We start from the raw sequence: 21,412 nt of genomic DNA, 5'->3' as shown, positions 1-21,412 counted from the left end.
TTGAGAACATGAAAATGCTTTCTTATGCATACACAAGCAGACATGTATATGTGTATGCACCTGGTGTGTGTGTGGGCTGTGGTGGAGGCATACTTTGTCCTGTGTTCATTGTCACTGAGATTGCTCAGGGAGGCTGGGCTACTTGCATTTGTTTTCCTCTTTAGAGTTGTGTTAATGGTTTCCTTCTTCATTAAAGCAGAGCTCAAAATGCAACTCTGTCATTGCTCTGTATTCTTGGTTTGTCTTTGGTGTTGAAAAGGCAGTGCACTTGTGCTTTTGGTGGGGCTCCTGGTCTGCATGCTGCCTCCTAGGATTGGCAGGTATTGCATATCACCACATACCAGACACCCACAGGAGAGAAAAATCATCGGGATCAGAGGCCAGAGTGGGCTGCTGGCAAAGTTTATCTGCAGGCTAGGTGCTTGCTGCTCTCCTGCTTATCCATGCTGCCTAGTGCGGGCTGTCCCTAGAAGGGAATTCTGTGTCCGAGTGCTGCAACTACTGTCAGCGTTTTACTGTAGTGGTTTTACCTCTGCCTATTGATTGACCCATCTACCTGTTTCATTTGAGTTGAGTGTGAATTGTTTAGGATGTTGCAATTAGAGGTGGTGTGGGCTGGAGTGGAGTATTTATTTTTCTATTTTTTTAAATTTTAAGTTAAGTTCTGGGATACATGTGCTGAACGTGCAGGCTTGTTACAGAGGTATACATGTGCCATGGTGGTTTGTTGCACCCATCAACCCATCATCTAGGTTTTAAGCCCTACATGCATTAGATATTTGTCCTAATGCTCTCCCTCCCCTTGTCCCCCACCCCCCGACAGGCCCCAGTGTGTGATGTTCCCCCGCCTGTGTCCATGTGTTCTCATTGTTCAACTCCCACTTATGAGTGAGAACATGTAGTATTTGGTTTTCTGTTCCTGTGTTAATTTGCTGAGGATAATGGTTTCCAGCTTCATCCATGTGGACTATTTTTTCATCATATTCTACCCTTCCCAGGTCACACCTAGGGGCTGAGGAGTGACAGGTGGAGCAGGGCAAGGCTGGATTAAACATTAATGCAGCTGTCACCACTGCCCAGAGGAGCAAGTTCCCAGAGCCAAGCTGCAGAGCTACCCTAGTATCCCCAGGCTGAGGAGGTGGTGAGTGGCAGACATGGCTCAATTTGTCCAGGTCCTGGCTGAAATAGGTGACTTTGGTCGCTTCCAGGTACAACTATTGATACTGCTGTGTGTTCTCAACTTCCTGTCTCCCTTCTACTTTTTTGCCCATGTCTTCATGGTCCTAGATGAGCCCCACCACTGTGCAGTGGCCTGGGTGAAGAACCACACTTTCAACCTGAGTGCTGCTGAACAGCTGGCACTGAGCGTGCCCCTGGACACTGCAGGCCACCCAGAGCCCTGCCTCATGTTCCGGCCACCTGCCGCCAATGCCAGCCTGCAGGATATCCTCAGCCACCACTTCAATGAGACGCAGCCTTGTGATATGGGCTGGGAATATCCTGAGAACAGGCTCCCATCCCTAAAGAATGAGGTAGGCTTTTCCTTTTGCTGATCTCTCCACCAGTTGTGGGTCTGTCGGGTCTTGTGCCTGACTCTTTACCCTCAGTCACTGGCTCTGTATCTGCCCCATGCCCATATGGTCAACCATGGGCACATATGTTTTTCATTTTGTCAGTCTCATTTTCCTCTTTGTCCTCTGCCTATTGACCCATTTGCCTGTCATCTTCTCTGTCCAGTCTGTCTGCCCATCTGCCCATTTTTGCCCATCCTTTTGTTGTCCCTCTCTTTCCTTGTCTCTCTGGCTATCTACCCAGTTAGTGTCCTCTCCTGTTTTCCCGTCTTTGTGCCTTTCTCTCTACCCAGTGTTCTCATCTGTCTGTCCAGTTCTCTTTGTCTTTCAGTCTGTCCCTGCATGTCTGCCTACCTTCCTGTTTTCCTAACTCTCTAATGCCATCACTTTCCCTGTCCATTTCACTGCCTTCCTGCTTGCTGGGCTTCACACCGTTCAGTTTTTCTCTCTAGATCTCTGCCAGCCTGCCTTTGGGACGCTGGAGAACATCCAGGACTCTAGGACTTGTCCTGTGGATAACTAAGCATTCATTCTTGCTAACTTCCTTCTTTTAGGAGAGATGCAGGCAGAAAACTTCCCACCCTAGCCACCTCTGAGCAGGAGGGGCCCTCTGAAAGCATCCAGTCCCACTCTATTGCTTCCCAGATGGTAGGGCTGAGGCACAGAATGAGGAGATGGCTTAGCCAGGGCAATGCAGTGAGTTGATCATGGAGCTGGGGCTCTCATGCCAGACACCTGCTGTCTAGATTCCCACAGGAGTGGGAGGCAGCACAGAGAGTCCAGAAACCTGAGGGGCATGGGTGCTTGAGGGGATCTGTATAATTCTCATCTTCTTTATGGTGGAAAATCTGGGATTAAACATTCACTTCTCCCCACATGGCTGAAAAAGTATTTATTTTTAGAGGTTTTCAGAGACCAATGTGTTAACCAAAGTTTAACTTTCACTTTTTAATATGTGACCATAAAACTGCTCCCAGAAGCCTGATAGCCTGCGGATATGTCCTGCCTGTCCTTCTCCCGACTCTCCCCCACTCCACCCCACTCCACCCCACAGGGAGCTCTAGGGAGCCTATGCATGCTCCCGGGCTCTGGGACTGGTCTGCCTAGCCCCTTCTGACGCTTACTGTCCTCTCCATCATCTCCCCAGCATCACATCCATGGCCAGTCCCAACCTTCACCAGCCCTAACGTGTTGTGGTATGCCTATATGTGTTAAACTCTCTGCCCACCTGGCCAAATATCATCATTCTCAAAGCCCAGAAAACCTTCCAGATTGCTCACAGACTACTCTAGGCCTTGTTCACACCCCATGTTGGACTGTTCATGCAACCGTATTCAGCCAAAGCCCCCTGAGAATTAACTGTGCAGGGAAGTCAGAGGGGAAAGGTACTTTATTTCTCTAGTGTTCAGGAAAGGTCTGGGCCCCTTGCAGAGGAATAAAGGGCTGGGTGGGTTCTAAGGCCCAGAATTTGCTTCCTCCTGGTTGGGAGGAATGGGCAGGCAACTTTCTGAAAGAGGTGATATGTGTGAACTAGGCACCAGGATACTAGAAAAATGTTGCTAGAAAAGAGGGGAAGGCCTTTGCAGGAACAAGAGAACAAGAATAGCACAGAAAAGGCCTGGCAGCAGGAAGCAGGCAGGATGTCTGGGGAGCAGTGGGTGTGCCTGCAATGGGGTCAGGGTGGAGGGGCAGGAGTATAGAATTAGATGGATGTTTTCAAGGATTTGGGACCTCTTTTCTTTGGTTATTGTTTGACACATCTGGAAAGAATGCATACACAAAGAATTATCATGTGAGAAAGCATTAGTTGACACTAAGGTAATAATTAGGATTTGCAGAAGGTGGAAAAAAGTTACCTAAACATTTTTAGCAATTGGGAACTGCAACCAAAATAAGCCGATAACATCCCTGTTAACACTTAAGAAGAGCCTTCATTCATGACATCTGGTAAACTAGAGAGCCTCCATTTTCTCTGTTGAAAGGTTCCTCAAATGCAAAACAGAAACAAGGGGAGTCCCTTGACTGGTTCCCATGTTCTTAAGTGTTCTCCCCACTCCTTCTCCAGCCTCAGCTCCTCGATGAAGCAGACCTGCATAACTTGAAAGAGTGTGTTTTCATTCCATAGACATCTGTCTTATAGATACCATCACCCTCACATTTCTTCTACATGCTGGGTCTTCAGCTGCATTCTGGGAACACCACGTCACACACTCTTAAGCTGCACATTCATGCTAAAAAGCTTATGAGAGAATGACAGGAAAGACTCTTTTGTCAGATCATGAAGTCACTCCATTCAGTGTATTCCGAAAGGTGCAATACTTCCCTTCGTTTATCAGTGAAAGAAGTTGGAAATTAACTTCGAAAAATAAATCAGCAAATAGCACATTTTCTCAAAAGTCACAGTCACATGTATAGTGCAAGAAATGAGGAAGGGCAAGACAGACTCTACCCACCTTCGTGAGTTTCATCAAACACCCAAGGGTGGAGAGAAAAGGCAGCTTTCAGAAAGGACTGTGTTATGGAACGAGGCAGGTGGGGAATGTGTTTTCTAAACTAGATCTAGGAGGTGGAATGTGGAATCAATCTGTCCTCCTCCCCTTAAGGACTGTCCACTGGTGAATACATTTTTTAAAAGACTCAAAAATAAACTCCTCACACACAAACACCTGCAAAAAACAAACAAACAAACAAGCAAAAACAAGAAAAAAAAAAAACAGCACTAAGATGTCCCACATTACTCTTGAGGGGAACCAAGGAGCAGCTTAACAATTGGCATTAATGTGCTAGAGAGTCATCACAAACATGCCTTGCTTTTATGCAAGCAAAAAAATTTTTTGAAGCAACAAAACAAACGAGTACTGATCACTTTTCTGACAATAAACAGTGACTTAAGTAACTAGTATTGGGATGGGGAAGGGGAACCATGCCTATGAGCCTTGTCTTGCAAGAGTATATGTTGGTAGGATTAGGCATTTGGCATTATTGCAGAGAATGAACTTCAATTTTTTTTTTTTTTTTTTTTTTTGAGACAGGATCTTGCTCTGTCACCCAGGCTGGAGTGCAGTGGTGAGATCTGAGCTCACTGCAACCTCTGCCTCCTGGGTTCAAGTGATTCTCCTACCTCAGCCTCCCAAGTAGCTGGGATTACAGGCATGCACCATCACACCTGGCTAAGTTTTGTATTTTTAGTAGGGATGGGGTTTTGCCATGTTGGCCAGGGTGGTCTTGAACTCCTGACCTCAGGTGATCCACCCACCTCAGCCTCGCAAAGTGCTGGGATTACAGGCGTGAGCCACCATGCCCGCCCTAATTTTTAATCCTTAGTTTGACTTAAACCTTGCTTTTACTGTGATGGCGACACAAGCTGAGCTGAAAGGGCTCCGGAGAGCTGTTCATAGCAGCACATGCCTGAGGCTCTTCTTTGGCTCTGGAGGCTTGATTAACTGCATTCTTTAGGCCCTTCTCTGTGAGTGCAGAATGCTCTGCGTACTCAACAGCCTTCCAGTCCGAGGCCAGTCTGGAGTGATAGGCTTCCATTTTTTGTTCTTGGCAAGTTTCACAAGAGTAGAGGGATCATCTCTGAGATGAATTTGGGTCTTGACAAGCAAGAAAGGAATCCTTGGACAGTGGTGAGTTAGAACAGGCATCCGCTTTTCTTTCACATTTTTGAATGAGGATGGAGATACCACTGAAAAACTGACTAGAAAAACATCTGTTTGTGGATACTTAGCGATTGTAACCTTTTATAACCCTCTTGCCCAGAAGCATCAAAAAGTCCAAGAGCATATGACTCTCCACCAACCATAACCATGACTGCATAGTTGTTAGAAATAGTTGGTATATTTTCAGATGTAAATTTGTTTGTTATGTAGGATATTGGTAGATCTGTTTTACCAATGGCATCATTGCTCACAACAGCACACTTGATGATCTGCATTGCTGAAATAGTTTTGTATTTACTTTAAATATTTCAAACTCGATGTTGACCTCAGCCTCTCCCTGGGGCATGGCGGCACTCAGGACCTCTCTTCTAGACAATGCTGGCATTGTGGTGGACCTTGGGCCTCTTGCCCTATCCTATCATGCTGTCCTCACCCCTACTCTTCCAAAGACTGTGACTCCCAAGGAAATGTACGCTTTGTGCCCTGAACCACATGATAATCCCAAGCTTGGTTCCAGAGTGCAGTTGGCTTGGTGTGAGATCTTCTATCTCTGGTTTTCATCCATGTGGAAGGTTCTGCCCATTGACTCAGAGGACTCTCTCTGAGCTGACACCTAAGCTTCCTTATTGTAAATGGTGACTTCATATTTAAACTTAAATGCAAACAATACTAATTTGAAAAGAAAAAAGTATATTTCCATATAGGCTGTGTGCTCTTGAAGGTCAGAATGTTTCTCCTTTCAACCTACATTTCCTGCATGTCCATCCTTGGTAAAAGAAAAAAAAAATGGGCTGGGTGTAGTGGCTCGTGCCTGTAATCCCAACACTTTGGGAGGCTGAGGCAGGAGGATCACTTGAGCCCAGGAGTTCGAGACCAGCCTGGGAAATATAGTGAGACCTCATCTCTACAAAAAATAAAATAATCAGCCAGACATGATGGCACATGCCTATAGTCTCAGCTACTCCAGAGGCTGAAGTGAGACGATCGTTTGAGCTGGTAGTGAGCCATATCCATGCCACTGCACTCCAGCCTGGGGAGATGCTTTCTCAAAAAAAAAAAAGAAAAAAAAAAGAAAAGAAAAAAGAAAAGAAAAAAATGACTCCCCTGTCTACACAGACCTTGGAATGGGAAGGTGGGAAGACCATTAGTGAATAGCAACAATCATGTGATCTGTCCTGGGACCAAAGAAGTAGGAATGGGAGGGAAGGGGAAGCAGAGAGAACAACCATTTCTGGGTTCTGGAGGCTTGAAAATGCTTGGCATATTTAGGAATGCTGACATAGCAAAAGAGGCTGGGAAATAGGCAACAGCTAGCTCTTCAAGGGCCTTAGATATAGTGCTAAGGAATTTGGGCTTTCTCCTAGAGACCAAAGGGAACTGTTGAAGGTTTTAGAATAGGGGAGGGATCCAGGCTGGGGAAGCTCCAAGAAATGAGGGTGGGATTCTGCAGACCACCATGGCAGACTGCAGACAGAACCATCCACTGTGGGAGTTAGGGCTGAGGAGGATGACTGGCATCCCAAGTTGGAGCCCTCTTCATCTCTACCACCTGCAACATGATAACACCATGAGAGCTTGGGCATGTCTCGGCGCCTCTCCAAGCCTCCGCCTCTGCTGCTGCACAAAGGGAGTGATAAGCCATTATGGGGTTAGAATGAGGATTTAATGCCATAGCAGGTATATAAACTGAAGAGAGGTAGTGAATGGTGGCTGTTGACCAGGGGTGCCAGCCTTAGAAGACTCCGTGGCTTGGCGCTCAGAGAGCACTTCACCCCCTTGTGTCTGAGCTGTCTGCCACCAGCTGAGAGCTCTGCGAGCACAGAGGCCAAAGCACAGCCTCGCCCTAGATAACAGGTGCTGAGAGCTTCCTGTGACACAGCCACTGAGCTAACCATGTTACAAGTGTTAGTTCCTTTCACTGTATCAGGTCATACTATGTAGCATATTTTATTCACATTTTGTAAATGGGAAATCAAGACACAGACGGATGGGCTAACAGGGTTAAGGTCACACAAAGCCACTCAATTCTGACTCCTGAGCCTGGCAACAGTAGGCCTTTATTACTAGTTATTTTAAATGCCATCTTACTAAAAGGCAATCTGTGGCTGCTAGACAAAAACTAAACAGGATAGAACTGGCTGGAGCAACAATTTCAAGTCCCCTGTCCTTCCCCACTTCATTCCCAGGAACGATCAGTTCATCACTTGATACATGTTGAAAGTTCTTGAAAATTAACAGTTGTCCTTGAGAACAGAAGTATGAGCACAACAGTAACTCCTGGACTGTTTAATTTCTTGCTAAAAGTTATTTAACTGATGGTGATTGGTTAATTAGCTAGCTGTAGGCATTAGTTTATTTCTTCATTTATTCATTCATTCAGCAGACATCCTCTTAGCCTTTACTCAGATTCATTCCCTGTCTAGGGCAAGAGAGATATCTCAACTCCACCAGCTGCCATCCAGCTGTGGGACCGAGGGTTAGCTGCTTAACATTTCCTTTCTCAGGAAGATGATAAGTGAAGGATTATTATTAGAATTCTGTGAGATCATGCATGTAAAGCATTTAGCAAGCACCTAGCACAGGGTGAGCGCTTAGAGGTTGCTGCTGGGAAGCTGGAGGAGAGCTCGCATGATGGTTCCCCAACAAACATTTGTGTGTGGAACTGAGCTGTGTGCAAGAGGCGTGGCGGGACTCCCTGAGGGGCCCACAACCTGGCGGGATGGGGGTCAGTCAAGTGAGTCAAGTGCACATTCAGCAGACATGCGTACAGAGTGGTATGGACCTAAATATCTTCTCCTCTTGGTTTCTCAGGCTGTGGGATTCTCTCTATAGATCTTGGGTGGATTAGCATTCTCTGTGTCTCTCTCTGTCTCACACCTGCACATTCTCTCCCTCCCTCCCTCCCTCTGTGTGTGCACGTGTATGTGCGTGTGTTCCTCTGATCTAATCGCCTTCCTCAAGGCATGTGTGAGGGCTTCTTAGGATTCTGATTGCCTGTTAATGGTGGGTATTTCAGGGGGATTTTGCAGCCAGGTAGAAAAACATGGAGAGGCCCAAGTGTGTCCCAGGGGTGCTCTGGCTATGGGGAAGCAGCCCCATTTGTTAGGAAGCAGCAATTAATGGTCTGTCACGGGGTCCCAAAATTTGCATCTTTAGTGTGTCAATAATTTTACATGGCATCTCCAGGCCAAAAGAAATGTCTAACAGCTCTATGTATTAAGCCATTAAGTTCAAACAAGTGTTTATGTCCTAACAACTTAGTAGTTATTTTTTGGACTAAACACATACGTTGATGGAAAAAATATTTTAATTTTATTCTTAAACACAATAACTTACTGATAGGCTGTATGCACTTACTAGGCATTGTACAACTTCTCAGTCCTTGAATACTGCCGCCCTCACTTTCTCTTCCACATTGATTTTCTGTGGCATTTGCTTTCACAAAAACTGCTAAAAGCACTTTCCTATAGATATGATGTCAGATTTCACATACATACGATGCCATTGGAAGGAAAGTAGCGTGTTCTCACGTTGAAAGTGTGAACTATCCTGAGCTGGTAGTTTGTGTGATGTCAGAGAGATGCCAACTTGTATTTCCCTCGAAAACCTGAAATGCCCTGCCACGCTCAGTGAGTTCACCATGGTGCCCCGGAATGCCTCAGTACACAGTTTGGGAACCATGAGCTCCTTCGCTGAAGGGTTTGTAGTGGGTCAGGTGGTGTAGGGCTTGCCCTCCGTGCAGCCCCTGGACTCACATCTGCCTGTGTCTCCTTCAGTTCAACCTGGTTTGTGATCGGAAGCATCTGAAGGACACCACACAGTCAGTGTTCATGGCTGGGCTCCTTGTTGGCACCCTCATGTTTGGGCCCCTCTGGGACCGGTAAGAACCTTGCCCTGCCCACTCCCTGCCTAGCAAGCTCATCAGCTCTGGCACAGGCCCAAGTCCCCCTTATGCCCCTCACACTGGCCTTTAGGGCAAGACCCTCCTCCCCCTACCCTCAAACGGGGCTCAGGGAAGGGCCGTGTCTCCTCCCTCAGAAAGAGACCCCAGGACAGGGCTGGGCCCCCTTGCGGCCTTCTCCTCAGATGCCTTCCGGGAGGGACACTTCCCATGGACCTGCCCTGTTTCCTCAGGATTGGCCGCAAGGCCACGATCCTGGTGCAGCTGCTCCTCTTCACCCTCATCGGCCTGGTCACAGCCTTTGTGCCCAGCTTTGAGCTCTACATGGCCCTGCGCTTTGCTGTGGCTACTGCCATCGCTGGATTTGCCTTCAGCAATGTCACCCTACGTGAGTGTCTGGTCCTTGGAGCCTTCAGTCACAGGGTGAGGCCCAGGGGTCTGGGAGGGCCACGGCCCCAAATGGCCTGTGGAGGTCTTGTCAGGTACCCCACATCTGAAGTGGTCGCCCTGGTGCTTCCTGTGTTGGCCCTGAGGCCCAGCCCCCACAGGGTGGCACCTGGGAGTAATGGGGAATGAATGGCAGGGATTAGCCCTGTCTCAACCTCTCCATTCCCACAGTGACGGAGTGGGTGGGGCCCACATGGAGGACGCAGGCCGTGGTCCTGGCCCAGTGCACCTACTCCCTGGGGCAGATGGTGCTCGCAGGACTTGCCTATGGTTTCCGCAACTGGAGGCTCCTTCAGATCACTGGCACTGCACCTGGCTTACTGCTCTTCTTCTACTTCTGGTGAGGAAAATATATGCCAGGAGCAAGTCCCCCCCAAGTTAGTTGTGTTGTGGTGGGATTGGAGTGCAGCGCCCACGTTCACGGGACAGTCAGAGGCGAGTCTGGGAGAGGAAGCCTGTTACAGCTGGGTTTGGGGTTCAGTTTACACTGGAACAAGCCAGAAAGCTCCCTAGGACTCCAGGCCCCAAGGTCATAGCTATTGCTGACCCACAGGGCTCTGCCAGAATCTGCACGGTGGCTCCTGACCCATGGGAGGATGGACGAGGCGAAACAATTGATTCAGAGGGCAGCCTTGGTCAACAGGCGGAAACTCTCTCCGGAGCTCATGAACCAGGTACTTCCAGCAGGCCCAGGCCCAGAATCAGACCCACATGGACCTTCCTGCCTGGCCTCTCACTCTGCTTCTTCCTCCCAGCTGGTCCCAGAGAAGACAGGCCCCTCAGGGAACGCCCTGGATCTGTTCAGACACCCCCAGCTCCGGAAGGTGACCCTGATTATCTTCTGTGTCTGGTGAGTGCCCAGAGCCCAAGGACAGAACCACAGGGCTGCAGCCTCCTTGGTGTGTGTCGTCAGAGAGGTGGGCTGGTGGCTGTCTGGATGGGATGGTCTCTCCCTGGCTGTGCCAGTGTCCCCTGCTGTGACTGCTGACCAAGGCAGGCTCCCCCTCTGGGTGGTGTCTCATCACCCAGCAGCAACAGGAGCCCTTCATTACCTTGTAGGTTTGTGGACAGTCTGGGGTACTACGGCCTGAGCCTCCAAGTGGGGGACTTCGGTCTGGACATCTATCTGACACAGCTCATCTTTGGAGCCGTTGAGGTGCCTGCCCGCTGTTCCAGCATCTTCATGATGCAGAGGTTTGGCCGCAAGTGGAGCCAGCTGGGGACCTTGGTCTTGGGTGGCTTCATGTGTATCATCATCATCTTCATCCCAGCAGGTACCACCCCATTCCCCCTCACCCACCGGCTGTCAGGCGCTAGACCAGTGGCCATTGTTCCGCTTCCAGGAGTAAAGGCTTCCCGGGGGTTTGGGTACAGAAAGGGTGGGGAGCTTCAGTGGATGGGGCCGGCGGCAGGGCCCAGGTGATGGGACTGTCTACCCTCTGCCAGATCTGCCCGTGGTGGTCACTGTGCTGGCTGTGGTGGCGAAGATGGCCACAGCTGCCGCCTTTACCATCTCCTATGTGTACTCTGCCGAGCTTTTCCCCACCATCCTCCGGTAAGAGCTGCAGTGTGACTCCTGCTCCTCTGCTGCTGAGACTCTGATTTGGCTGTCCCTCCTCGGCCCTCACCCCATTCCACAAATAGCTGACAGGGCTGGCTCTGGGGCAGGGGTGCTGGGCGGGGTCCAGGACAACTAGAAATCTAGACCAAGCCCTCAAGCTGTCCCCAGGATAATGGAGGACAGACAGGCAAGCAGGCCACACCCTGGCGGTCGGGACAGGAATATGGGACACAACTAAGAATGAATGGCCCCAGAGAAGGATGTCTTGGGGTGGGAGGGTGGTAAGGATGTACAGCCTCCTGACTTGAGAGTTGACAGATGAGCAGGGGTGTAGCAGGCAGAGAGCAGGAGCTGGAGGCAGGAGCAGAGAGCAGGAGTGCTGAATGGGGTGGGTGAGGCTGGAGACCCTGCAGACCTTTGGGGTCTGGGCTCTCCCGAGAAAATATACTGGGGTGAAGCTGAGGCCCAGAGTTGGGCCCAGGTCTACTTAGCTTGCCCTGGTCTTCCCCCAGGCAAACAGGCATGGGGCTGGTGGGCATCTTCTCACGGATCGGGGGCATCCTCGCACCACTAGTGATCCTGCTGGGAGAGTACCACGCTGCCCTCCCCATGCTCATCTACGGCAGCCTCCCCACTGTGGCCGGCCTGCTCTGTACCCTGCTGCCAGAGACGTGTGGCCAGGCCCTGAAAGACACCCTCCAGGACCTGGAGCTGGGGCCTCACCCACGGTGAGCTGCTTGCTTGCTCTGAAACCACAACCTGGGTCTCACATTGGCCACGCACACTGTATGCCCAGGCCTCCACCTCATCACTTGTCCACTGTTGCCTAGAGGCTAATATGAGGTCCTCCAGAACCACAGACATCTGGCTGGCTTTAGTTCAGATTCCCCTTACCTTGAGAAGGGGGGTGGTGAGGGACACTGTCATGGGACCAATTCCTGGGCAGCCAATGACAGCCTTCTGCTCCCTCTAGGTCCCCCAAATCAGTGCCCTCAGAGAAGGAAACAGAAGCCACAGGAAGAACTTCCAGCCCAGGAGTGACCTTTGTGAGCAGTACATACTTCTGATTGAGGTCTCTAAGAGCTGGACTGTCAGCATCAGGGAGCTGCCTAAACACCTCCTTGGATATGGCCAGGACCCACAAGGACACAGGGCAAGACCAGCCTTGCTTATGGAGGCAGCACACCACAACCTGGCCCATGGCTGTCACCTCCTGCTCAGCCCAATCCCGGAGGTATCTGGGACAGGATCTCTTGGCCTCCTTCACGTTTCTCATCTCTGGAGCCCAGCCCCCAGTACTCTGTCTGGGTTAGGATCTTGGGTATGTCTTGGGCTTAACTTGTCCTCTAACAATCTTCACAAGGTATGGGTCTCTTGATCTCCTCAATCTGGAGTCCCCTGCCCTCAAAACACAGTGATGCTCAGAACAGAACACAAGGTAAGCCCTTTCCAAGTTGTGGGGACAGGAGGGGAGAGGAAACAAATGTGAAGTTGTGGACTCTACCCAGGCAGGTGGATGGAAAGGCTGTGGAAAAAGGGAAGGTTATGGTTCCTTCTAGGGGATGGGCCAGATCCCTCTGGCTAAGGTATGGCCCCATAGGTCACTGGGTCGTACAGAGAGAAGATCTCAGTTCAGCCTAAATCAAAATTTCTACCGTGCATTCACTTCAAAGATCGCCCAACCCCCGCCCTACACTCAGCTCATGCCTAACCTATGTGTGGCTCAGGGACCAGCTTGGGGAAGGAGAGGTTTGTTCTGCTCCCCCCCTTACCCCACCTCCTCCTGCTCATGCTCAGCTGCTTCTGGACCTTCCAGGACCCATGCAGGGTGAGGGAAAGGGCAGAGGTCTTTTCACCGAGCTGCTGCTGGTTGCAGTTCTTTCTGGTGCACATTGGCTAATGCCAGTTGGTGCATTTTGTCAGGCTTCTGAAAGCTGCCTTTTCCACAGGGCATCTTCATGGGCTTCTCAGAGATCCTCTTAGGCCTTGGTATTGTTCCTTAGAATGAGCAATATGCTCCCAATGCACTCCCAGCTCCTCCTGGGACCCTTCTCCAGCCCCACCCAGCATTGCTCCCACAACCTCTCCTACAGCTGGAAGCCCCGACCTTAGAAGATGGCCTTCTTGGCTGGGTGTGGTGGTTCACACACTTTGGGAGTCTGAGGCGGGCAGATTACCTCAGGTCAGGAATTTGAGACCAGCCTGGCCAGCATGGCAAAACCCTGTCTCTACTAAAAATAAAAAAATTAGCCCGATGTGGTGGTGCATGCCTGTAATCCCAGCTACTCAGGAGGCTGAGGCGGGAGAATCGCTTGAACCTTGGAGGCAGAGTTTGCAGTGAGCTGAAATCACACCACTGCACTCCAACCTGGGCAACAGAAAGAGACTCTGTCTCAAAAAAAAAAAAAGATGGCCTTCTTGGATGGGCACCCATAAAGAGACCTCAAGCCAGACTGCCTTCCTCAGCACCTCCTTAGCCCGCAAGAACACCATATATAATTGTGTCACCAAATGGTAGAAAAAGAGCTTGCCTGGCCACTGCCCCCGCCTTGCCCCAGCTAACCTCCCACTAGGGAGAAGGATCCAGTCTCTCTTCTCACAGGTGCCCCAGCCCCTCATGCTTGCTCACCTTCTCCTACACGGCTGGGTCGGGGTTGGGTGTAGGTGCTGGACCAGTTTCCTATAAACCCAGCATGGAAGTGTCCAGCACCTCTCTTCCAAACACACGGATATTTCTCACTCACGGTTCTCAGCTTTGAAATGCTGGACAAAAGCTCTATTTAGCTTCCTACTGTGTGCCCATTCATGGCGTCCTCTTGGGGAATACTAGCAAGTCTTTCTGGGCACAATATGTCTCCCAGGCTGAAACTGCCAAGGGGTGGGGAAAACCAGACAGAAGTGGGGAAAGGGCCGTTTCCCAGCTAAAGGCAGTTTCCTCCTCTAAGATGTGGACACTTGCTCCCTTCAAGACGGAATGATTGTCATTCCCAGGAAGAGATCGGAACGGCCAAGTCTGGCTAATTTTTGTATTTTTGGTAGAGATGGGGTTTCGCCATGTTGGCCAGGCTCCTGACCTCGTGATCCGCCCACCTCGGCCTCCCAAAGTATTGGAATTACAGGCATGAGCCACTGCGCCTGGCCCCTGGAGACTTTTTCTTTTCTTTTTGGGGGGATTATGGTTGGTTGGGGAGAAAGATTTTTTTTTCTGTGTGTATTTAAAAGTGTCCTGTGGTTTGCTCTGATGAATAGGTAAGTGTCCTTTAGCAGTCACTGATGGGAGGTCGGCTGCTGAGGCCTCTGGGACCCCAAAGGAGAAGATATGCGGCCTGATCTTGACTGTACTCTGAGAAGCACAACAGAAAAGGGGCCTTACTGGGCCAGGCAGTGGCCGGCACATATTGAACCACCATCCCCCAGAGGGTGTTACAGAACACAGAACAGCCCGGATCTGAGGGACCTGCTAGCAGTGGACCCATTACTCAGTGCTATAGTTAGCTTTGTGGGGTCGGTGGAGGACTCAGATTTCAGGCCTTGTGGGCGGGAGCCCTCCTACTCTGGGCCTCAGCCTTTCCATGTTAGAATGGATGATTTCATAATTCCCTTTACATGGATCCATGATAACTCTAATCTCATGTGCTCTGGCTGAGGATAAAAGGCAAAGGGGTCCAGCAATCTGCCCCCAAGTTCAAAGAAGATAGGAGAGGCATGCCAACCTGCACCCAAACCCCAACAACCCCCAGCTCACTGCCAGACAGAACAAGGCTATCTTCAAGCTTGGTCCTGGCTCATGCTCTCCTGGGCTGTGGCTCACTCGCTTACCTGTTCATGGGCCCACCGATCTGCCAGGGAGATCCCACATCCCGTGCCCTGCATGCTGGACCCAAAGATGCACACTTCTTCTGTAGCCATCAAACTGCTCTGCAGAACTTTGGGAGAAGTGCCATACATGAAGAGGAGAGGACATTGTTGTATTAAACAAGGCAGCTGACCCAGTGTATGGGGGCAGAAGGCCCCCCTGAGGACAGGCATCTAAGAACAGAACCAGAGACCAGGTGAAGAGAAGGTGGCAGGGGGTGCAGAAGAGCTTTTGAGGTGATGACCAGCAGTGGGCAGGTGCTGCAGCTGGAAGGAATCCTGGGAGTTTGAGAAATCAGACACAGGTGGGGCTTGTGAGACCATAGCCTTAATTTTGGACTTTGTTTTGAGGACAATAAAGCCACTGCTTTTCTTTTTTCTTTAAGCAGGTCCATTAAGATTTGTATTTTTTTTTAATTTTTAATTTTTCTTAGAGACAGAGATGCTATGTTGCCCAGGCGTGTCTGAAACTCCTGGCTCAAGGGATCCTCCTGCCTGGGCCTCCCAAAGTACTGGGATTCCAGGTGTGAGCCACTGTGCCCAGCCATAGATTTGTATTTTAAAAATCACTCTCTATCTGAAGAATGTGTTGGAGGAGGGTGAAAGTGGAAGCAGATGAACCAGGCAGGACATAATTACAATGATAAAATTAATTAATAGCAAGCATTTATTACCTTATTTTATCCTCACAACATTCTGACGACAAAGTGGGCTGGCGGCAGTGGAACCGGGGAGTGGCTGGATCTGAGAGCAGGTTTGGAGGACAGCCCTTTGATTGGCTGCTCTCTTGGCCTGTGTCCTGGGTAAAGAGCTTGGCCCTGGGGCTCCCTTGGCTCTCCCCAAGAGCAGCCCAGTGGCCACCCCCTTCAGGGCCCTCTGAGATGAAGACCACTGTACTGTGCATCTGCGTTCTCTACTTCAATTCTGAAGTCTAAGATGCCCCCACACTTCCCCAGCCAGCTGCTCTTCTGCATTGACACAGTCCCCACTGACTCCAGCAACCCTGACCTATCCCCCATCTCAGCCACTTCCACCCCAGGCGATACCCTGTGTCACTGGAGCAGTGGCTCCAATGCCGGCAGGGGCGCCCATGTCGTCAGCACTGCTTGGAAGGTGCTCTACCTCCTGCCTCTTCCTCTCTCACACAGGAGAGAGGGTGATGGGGAGGCTGCTCTCCACCATTACAGCTTCTCAACCACTACCCCTCCCACTTGTGACACCTCCTGCCATGGAAACCTGTCTCTCTTCCTGGCTCCCACCTCTTGGCCTCCAGATCACAGCCTCTTCCATCCAGAACTCTGCTACCTGTCTCATAGTTGTCCTTTCCACTCCAACCCTGCCATCAGCTTAGGGAAATCCATCTCCACCTCCAAAATCTCAAGAATTTCTGGCATATGAGTGCATAGATGAATGAATCTCTAACTGACTTCTGATGCTCTGACTCCAGTACCCTATCCTTCTGGCTCATTTGTCTTAGTCAATTGGGCCCCCCATACTGAAATACCACTGACTGGGTGGCTGAAAAATAGAAATTAATTTTTTTTTTTTCACAATTCTGGAAGCTGGAAGTCCAAGATCAGGTGCCGGCACCATCAGGTTCTGGTGACACCCTCTCCCTCCTCCCTGGCTTCAGATGGCCTGGTCTCTCTGTGCCTCACATGACCTTTACTCAGTGCACACACGTGGAGGGAGAAAGAATTTCTCTCTGCTGGACCAGAACTCCTGGGCTCTGCCTTAGCCTCCTGAATAGCTGGGACTTCAGGCATGCACAGTCACATCTGACATCTCATCCTCTGTTTATGAGGCTGCTAATTCCATCCTGAGGGTCCCACCCTCCTGACCTAATGCAATCTTACTTACCTGCCAATGGCCCCATCACCAAATACCATCATGTTGAGGGGTAGGGCTTTAATAGGTAAATTCGAAAGGGACATGAACATTCTTTCCATGATACCATCCTTAGCCTCATTGGCCCCTATGGTATGTTGACCCTTTTTAAAATTAAAAAGCCGTCATTTAATTTCCATTGAGAGATGGCAATTATTTCTGCCTCTGTTGCCAATACTCTACACTTTAATCCTTTTACCATTTGGTTGTGCCCAACTAGCAAAGTCACAGCAGCAAATGAGCCAATCATCTGCCTTTTCTTTCCCTGCCTCCCAGACTGCTGGCCATTGCTACAGAGAGTCACATGCTGGACAAGTTGGTTCCGCTATGAATTAATGATCACCAGCCTCAGCTGGGTCTTTGACAGTGCCCAGTGTTCCTGCCAGCTCTTTCTAGTCCACTTGTTTTCCAGCCCTCCCCCATGGCCATTTCTACCCTCCACTCTGCACACCTCCCATCCTCCCACCTTTTAGCGGACCGCTTCTCCTCCTCCTTTTGGAAATCGGAGAAGCCGTCCTGGGGCAGCTCCCCAAACTTCCCACCACCAAATCTTTAACCTACTCCTTCACCCGCCCTTCTGCTGCTCAGAGATGGCAGTGAAGCCACTGAGCAAGGCCATTAACTCTACCCCCATAAGTGCTGGGAGTTGCTGCTGAAGGTCGGGCCTTTTCCTCCTTCAGCTCTCTTCTCCATTTTCTCTGCCTTAGGCAAGGAGACTAGGGATCAGGCATATGGGTGGGGAGCCTCTGAACTGAATTTGCTTTTGCCTCTTAAGTTTCTATGGAGATGAAAGAGTATCGCTCCTTCTGGGGTTTTCCTGCTCCCAGATGTCTTCAGATGAAGCAGGACTGGTGTCATCTATGGATGGTCCACGCCGTTTTTCTACAGAGGTGTCCGGGGTCTGAGCCAGGACAGGCTTTGACAGTTATTAGTCTGGGAACCAGGAAGAAGCCAGCTTCCCAGGTGCCTGGGGCCTCCCTGGGGCTGGCCCTTGCTCTGTGGGGTAGAGATGGTGGCTTCACTGGACCCTGGTTGTGTATCTCCTTGATTTTACTCCTCAAAGTTTAGGGCAATGGTGACTATCAGTCCTGAGCATTTAGTCCAGGTGTGTGAAAGCGAAACTATGCCCCAAACAGTTAGACACCAGTGACTAACAGAAATTCTTGAGTTTGCAGGATGGCATATAAGAAAAGAAACAACTTGCTGAGACGCTGAAACTCCCTCGACTTCTAAAACAAAACTAAAATAGGTTGGAACCAATGGGGCCAACTAGAGTCTGTACAGAACCTGCTAGCTGACATCACAGCCTGAATTTCCACTGCGTGTTTCATTCTCACTCCCCCCGTACCTGCACATGTGATCTATGAGGTGTCATGAAGAGAACCACACATGCCCCAGGACTTTCCAGGCCTCCTCTTTCCTTCCACCAGTCACCTGCTAATCTCAGAATCCCGACACCTTTTCTAATAAAGACGCTGCCTTAGCACCAGCCCAGGGAGACAGATTCAAGCTGCACTCCTGTCTCCGTGTCGGCCGGCCTATAATTAAAAGCTTTTCTTTTCTCAAAAACCCAGTGTCATAATATTGGCTTCTAGCACATTGAACAGCAAGTCCCTTTTGCCTAGAAACAATTTGACCCTCATATTTATTAGTTTTCTCAACCTGTAACCAAGGGAAACAAAAAAGACCTCCTAAATTTTTAACAAAGGCAACCAACATTTGTAGCTGGTATGAATATTTGTTCTGTAAACTCATATCTGCAAGAAACACAGTGTTTCTTTAGACTATGAGCCTCCATCTCACTGAGCTGATTGGAAATTCATCTCAGCTGTTACTGGAGTTATTCTCTACCCAGAGATTGGGCCAGAGAGTTCTGGGATCTTTTTTTTTTTTTTTGAAAAGGAGTCTCACTCTGTCACCCAGGCTGGAGTGCAGTGGTGCAATTCTCTGCTCACTGCAACTTCTACCTCCTGGGTTCAAGCAATTCTCCTGCCTCAGCTTCCTGAGTAGCTGGGATTGCAGGTGTGCGCCACTGCACCTGGCTAATTTTTGTATTTTCAGTAGAGATGGGGTTTTGCCATGTTGGCCAGGCTGGTCTTGAACTCTCGACCTCAGGTGATCCGTCTGTCTCAGCCTCCCAAATTGCTGGGATTACAGGCGTGAGCCACCATGCCCAGCCGAGTTCTGGGATTTTATGTAACCAAAAAAAAAACCAAAACAAAGGGGTGCTCCCTCCCTTCAGTCTCACTGATGGCTGCTGGGTGCTCACTGTGCTGTCTGCTTGGTCCCTGTGGCCCCCAGAGTGCTGCTGCTCAAGAGTGGGGAACTCTGGGGGCGGTGAGGGGCTCGGACCAGCCACTGAGACACCCCGAGGGAGGTCTGGTGAAAGCGGAAGGATCTGATGCCCCAGATACCAATAAGATTGCAGTGCCCTGCCCCCAAACAAGTGAAGGTTGAGCCACAGGAAACTGCAAAATAGCTGTAAGTAGGCTTCCCTGTGATTAATACTTCATTGTTTTTTTCCAAATATATGAAATTCTTTTAATTTTTTTTGTGTCTTAGTGTCTGTGTTAGTCCATTTTCTGTTGCTTATAATAGACTACTTGAAACTGAGTTATTTATAAAGAAAAGAAATTTATTTCTTACAGTTCTGGAGGCTGGGAAGTCCAGGGTTTAGGGGATACATCTGGTAAGGGCCTTCTTGCTGTTGGGGAGTCCCAAGGGGGTACAGGTGAGGGAACTGAGCAAGCTAGCTTGTCTTTCTTCCTCTTGTTATAAAGTCACCAGTCCCATCGTCATAACTCATTAACCCATTAATCTATTAATCCGTAAATAGTGATTCAGGGATTAACAGATTACCCTCATGACCCAATTACATCTTAAAGGCCCCAACACACTACCACACTGGAGATGAAGCTTCAACATGAGTTTTGGAGAGGACAAATATTAAACCATAGCAATGCCCTAATTTTGCTGAGGTCCTGAGTACATGCTGTACTGGTACAAGGACGGTCTGCCTTGAACCAGGCCCTGTGCTGATTTTCCTGTCCTGCCACTTTGGCCTCCCTTCCCCCAAGCATGAAGCTTGAAGCCCTGTTCCTGCAATCTGGCAGAGGAGGCTTCTAGTTTATGGGGGAGACGGGTCAGATACCAGCAGCTCTGACCAAGGATGGTTGGTAGGGAAGTGTCACAGAGAGACAGAGCAGAGGTGAGCGGGGCAGGGCCAAGCTGTTTCCAGCTGTGGGCTCAGGAAGGCTTGAAGGATAGTTGACAAATGAGTGATATCTGCAGGGACAGGAGAATTTCTGTGAGTGGAGATGGAGCCCTCATGGGGAGGAAACAGCCTGCACAAAGGATCGGGCAGGTGGGGGTTGCCGTTTGGCAGTTTTCCTGACCTGCCTTGCCCCTGGAGGCTGCGGCCAGTTGTGCCCCTGGAGTAGAATGCTGCTGCCCCTCACCATTCCCAGCCCACCCCAAGGACCTCCCCACCCCATTGTGACACTACTTCCTGGTCACCAGTGGAACTCAAAGGTTCTGCTTCCAAGGGTCTGGCTGGGCCTGGATTGTGGTCAGGTGGGCCCTGGCTTTGGCTTGTGGTCCTGCCTCCAGGGAGGCAGGGCTGGGAGGGTGTGGAGGGTGGAAATTATGACGGCACCTGGCAATTGTGCGGCCGCGTTCTCAACACAGGTGTGGACAGGAGCCTGCCTGGGCCTGTTTGGCTGTGGGGAGTCTGTGGAAGGAGAGGGCTGCCCTCTCAGAAAGCGTGAGTTCTCAGGTGTGGCGTCTGGCCATTTCCTGCGGCAGCTGGAGTGCTGCTCCTGGCTATGCCTCTCCCAGGCCTCAGTTACCTCTCTGGCACATTGACAGCCAATTGCCTGGGGTCCGTCTACCTGGCAGAGGACCTTTGGGAAGGGTAGAGGGAGTGAGTGCTCCAGGGCCTTGGGGTATCAGGTGGCACTGGGGGATGCTGAAGTGGTCCCTGCAGAGGGAGACTGGTACAGATGGCTCTGGTCCAGAAGCCACATCTCTGAGAGGAGAGCGGAGGCTTTCTCCCTCCCTCCCTCCCTCCCTCCCTCCCTCCGTCCCTACCTGGAAAGTCTCCTTTATCTACCTCCACCGTCTCCAGCCTTACATGCATCCTGTATTGGTTTCCTTTCGCTACTATAACAAATGCCCACATTTAGTGGCTTGAAATAGCAGAGACTTATTGCCTTATGGTTTTGGGGGTCAGAAGAACACATGGGCCTCAGCAGGCTAAGATCAAGGTGTCAGAAGGGTTGCCTTCCTTTCTGGAGGCTCCAGGGCAGAGTTCATTTCCTGCCTTGCCTTTTCCAGCTTCTAGAGCCTCCTGCATTCCTTGGCTCCGGGGCCCCTCACATCTCCAAAGCCACCGACGGCCGCCCAAATCTTTATCCAGCTGCGCTGCTTTGGGTCCTAGGAATGTAAGGATCCTGGGATTAATAGGACCTGCCCGGACAATCCAGGATAATCTATTTTAAAGTCAGCTAAGTAGTAACCTTAACTTCAT

General features: G+C 50.2%; 1 protein-coding gene and 1 pseudogene across 1 annotated transcript; one reads left to right on the top strand and one right to left on the bottom strand.

Annotated features, from left to right (window-relative positions):
• Positions 1-990: 990 nt before the first annotated feature.
• On the top strand, positions 991-18,740 carry SLC22A13 (solute carrier family 22 member 13). The gene is made up of 9 exons (XM_073023357.1): positions 991-1,532; positions 9,010-9,113; positions 9,368-9,522; positions 9,753-9,921; positions 10,135-10,431; positions 10,641-10,855; positions 11,028-11,136; positions 11,655-11,870; positions 12,116-18,740. The coding sequence occupies exons 1-9, from the start codon at positions 1,155-1,157 to the stop codon at positions 12,207-12,209; spliced, it is 1,737 nt and encodes a 578-aa protein (XP_072879458.1). The 5' UTR covers positions 991-1,154; the 3' UTR covers positions 12,210-18,740.
• On the bottom strand, positions 4,902-5,860 carry LOC140713521 (cell division control protein 42 homolog; annotated as a pseudogene).
• Positions 18,741-21,412: the final 2,672 nt, after the last annotated feature.

Source organism: Chlorocebus sabaeus, chromosome 15 (assembly GCF_047675955.1).
Source record: "Chlorocebus sabaeus isolate Y175 chromosome 15, mChlSab1.0.hap1, whole genome shotgun sequence".
NCBI classification, from domain to species: Eukaryota; Metazoa; Chordata; class Mammalia; order Primates; family Cercopithecidae; genus Chlorocebus; species Chlorocebus sabaeus.
The sequence above is the reverse complement of the archived record's forward strand: the minus strand, read 5'-3'. Positions and strand labels throughout refer to the sequence as shown.

What these genes read in the sequence shown, in the direction of transcription:
- SLC22A13 (XM_073023357.1), top strand. Translation starts at nt 1,155, where the DNA reads ATGGCTCAATTTGTCCAGGTCCTGGCTGAAATAGGTGACTTTGGTCGC. An exon ending in TTTGGGCCCCTCTGGGACCG is followed by an intron (nt 9,114 to 9,367) that starts GTAAGAACCTTG and finishes CTGTTTCCTCAG; the next exon opens with GATTGGCCGCAAGGCCACGA. An exon ending in GAGCTGGGGCCTCACCCACG is followed by an intron (nt 11,871 to 12,115) that starts GTGAGCTGCTTG and finishes TGCTCCCTCTAG; the next exon opens with GTCCCCCAAATCAGTGCCCT.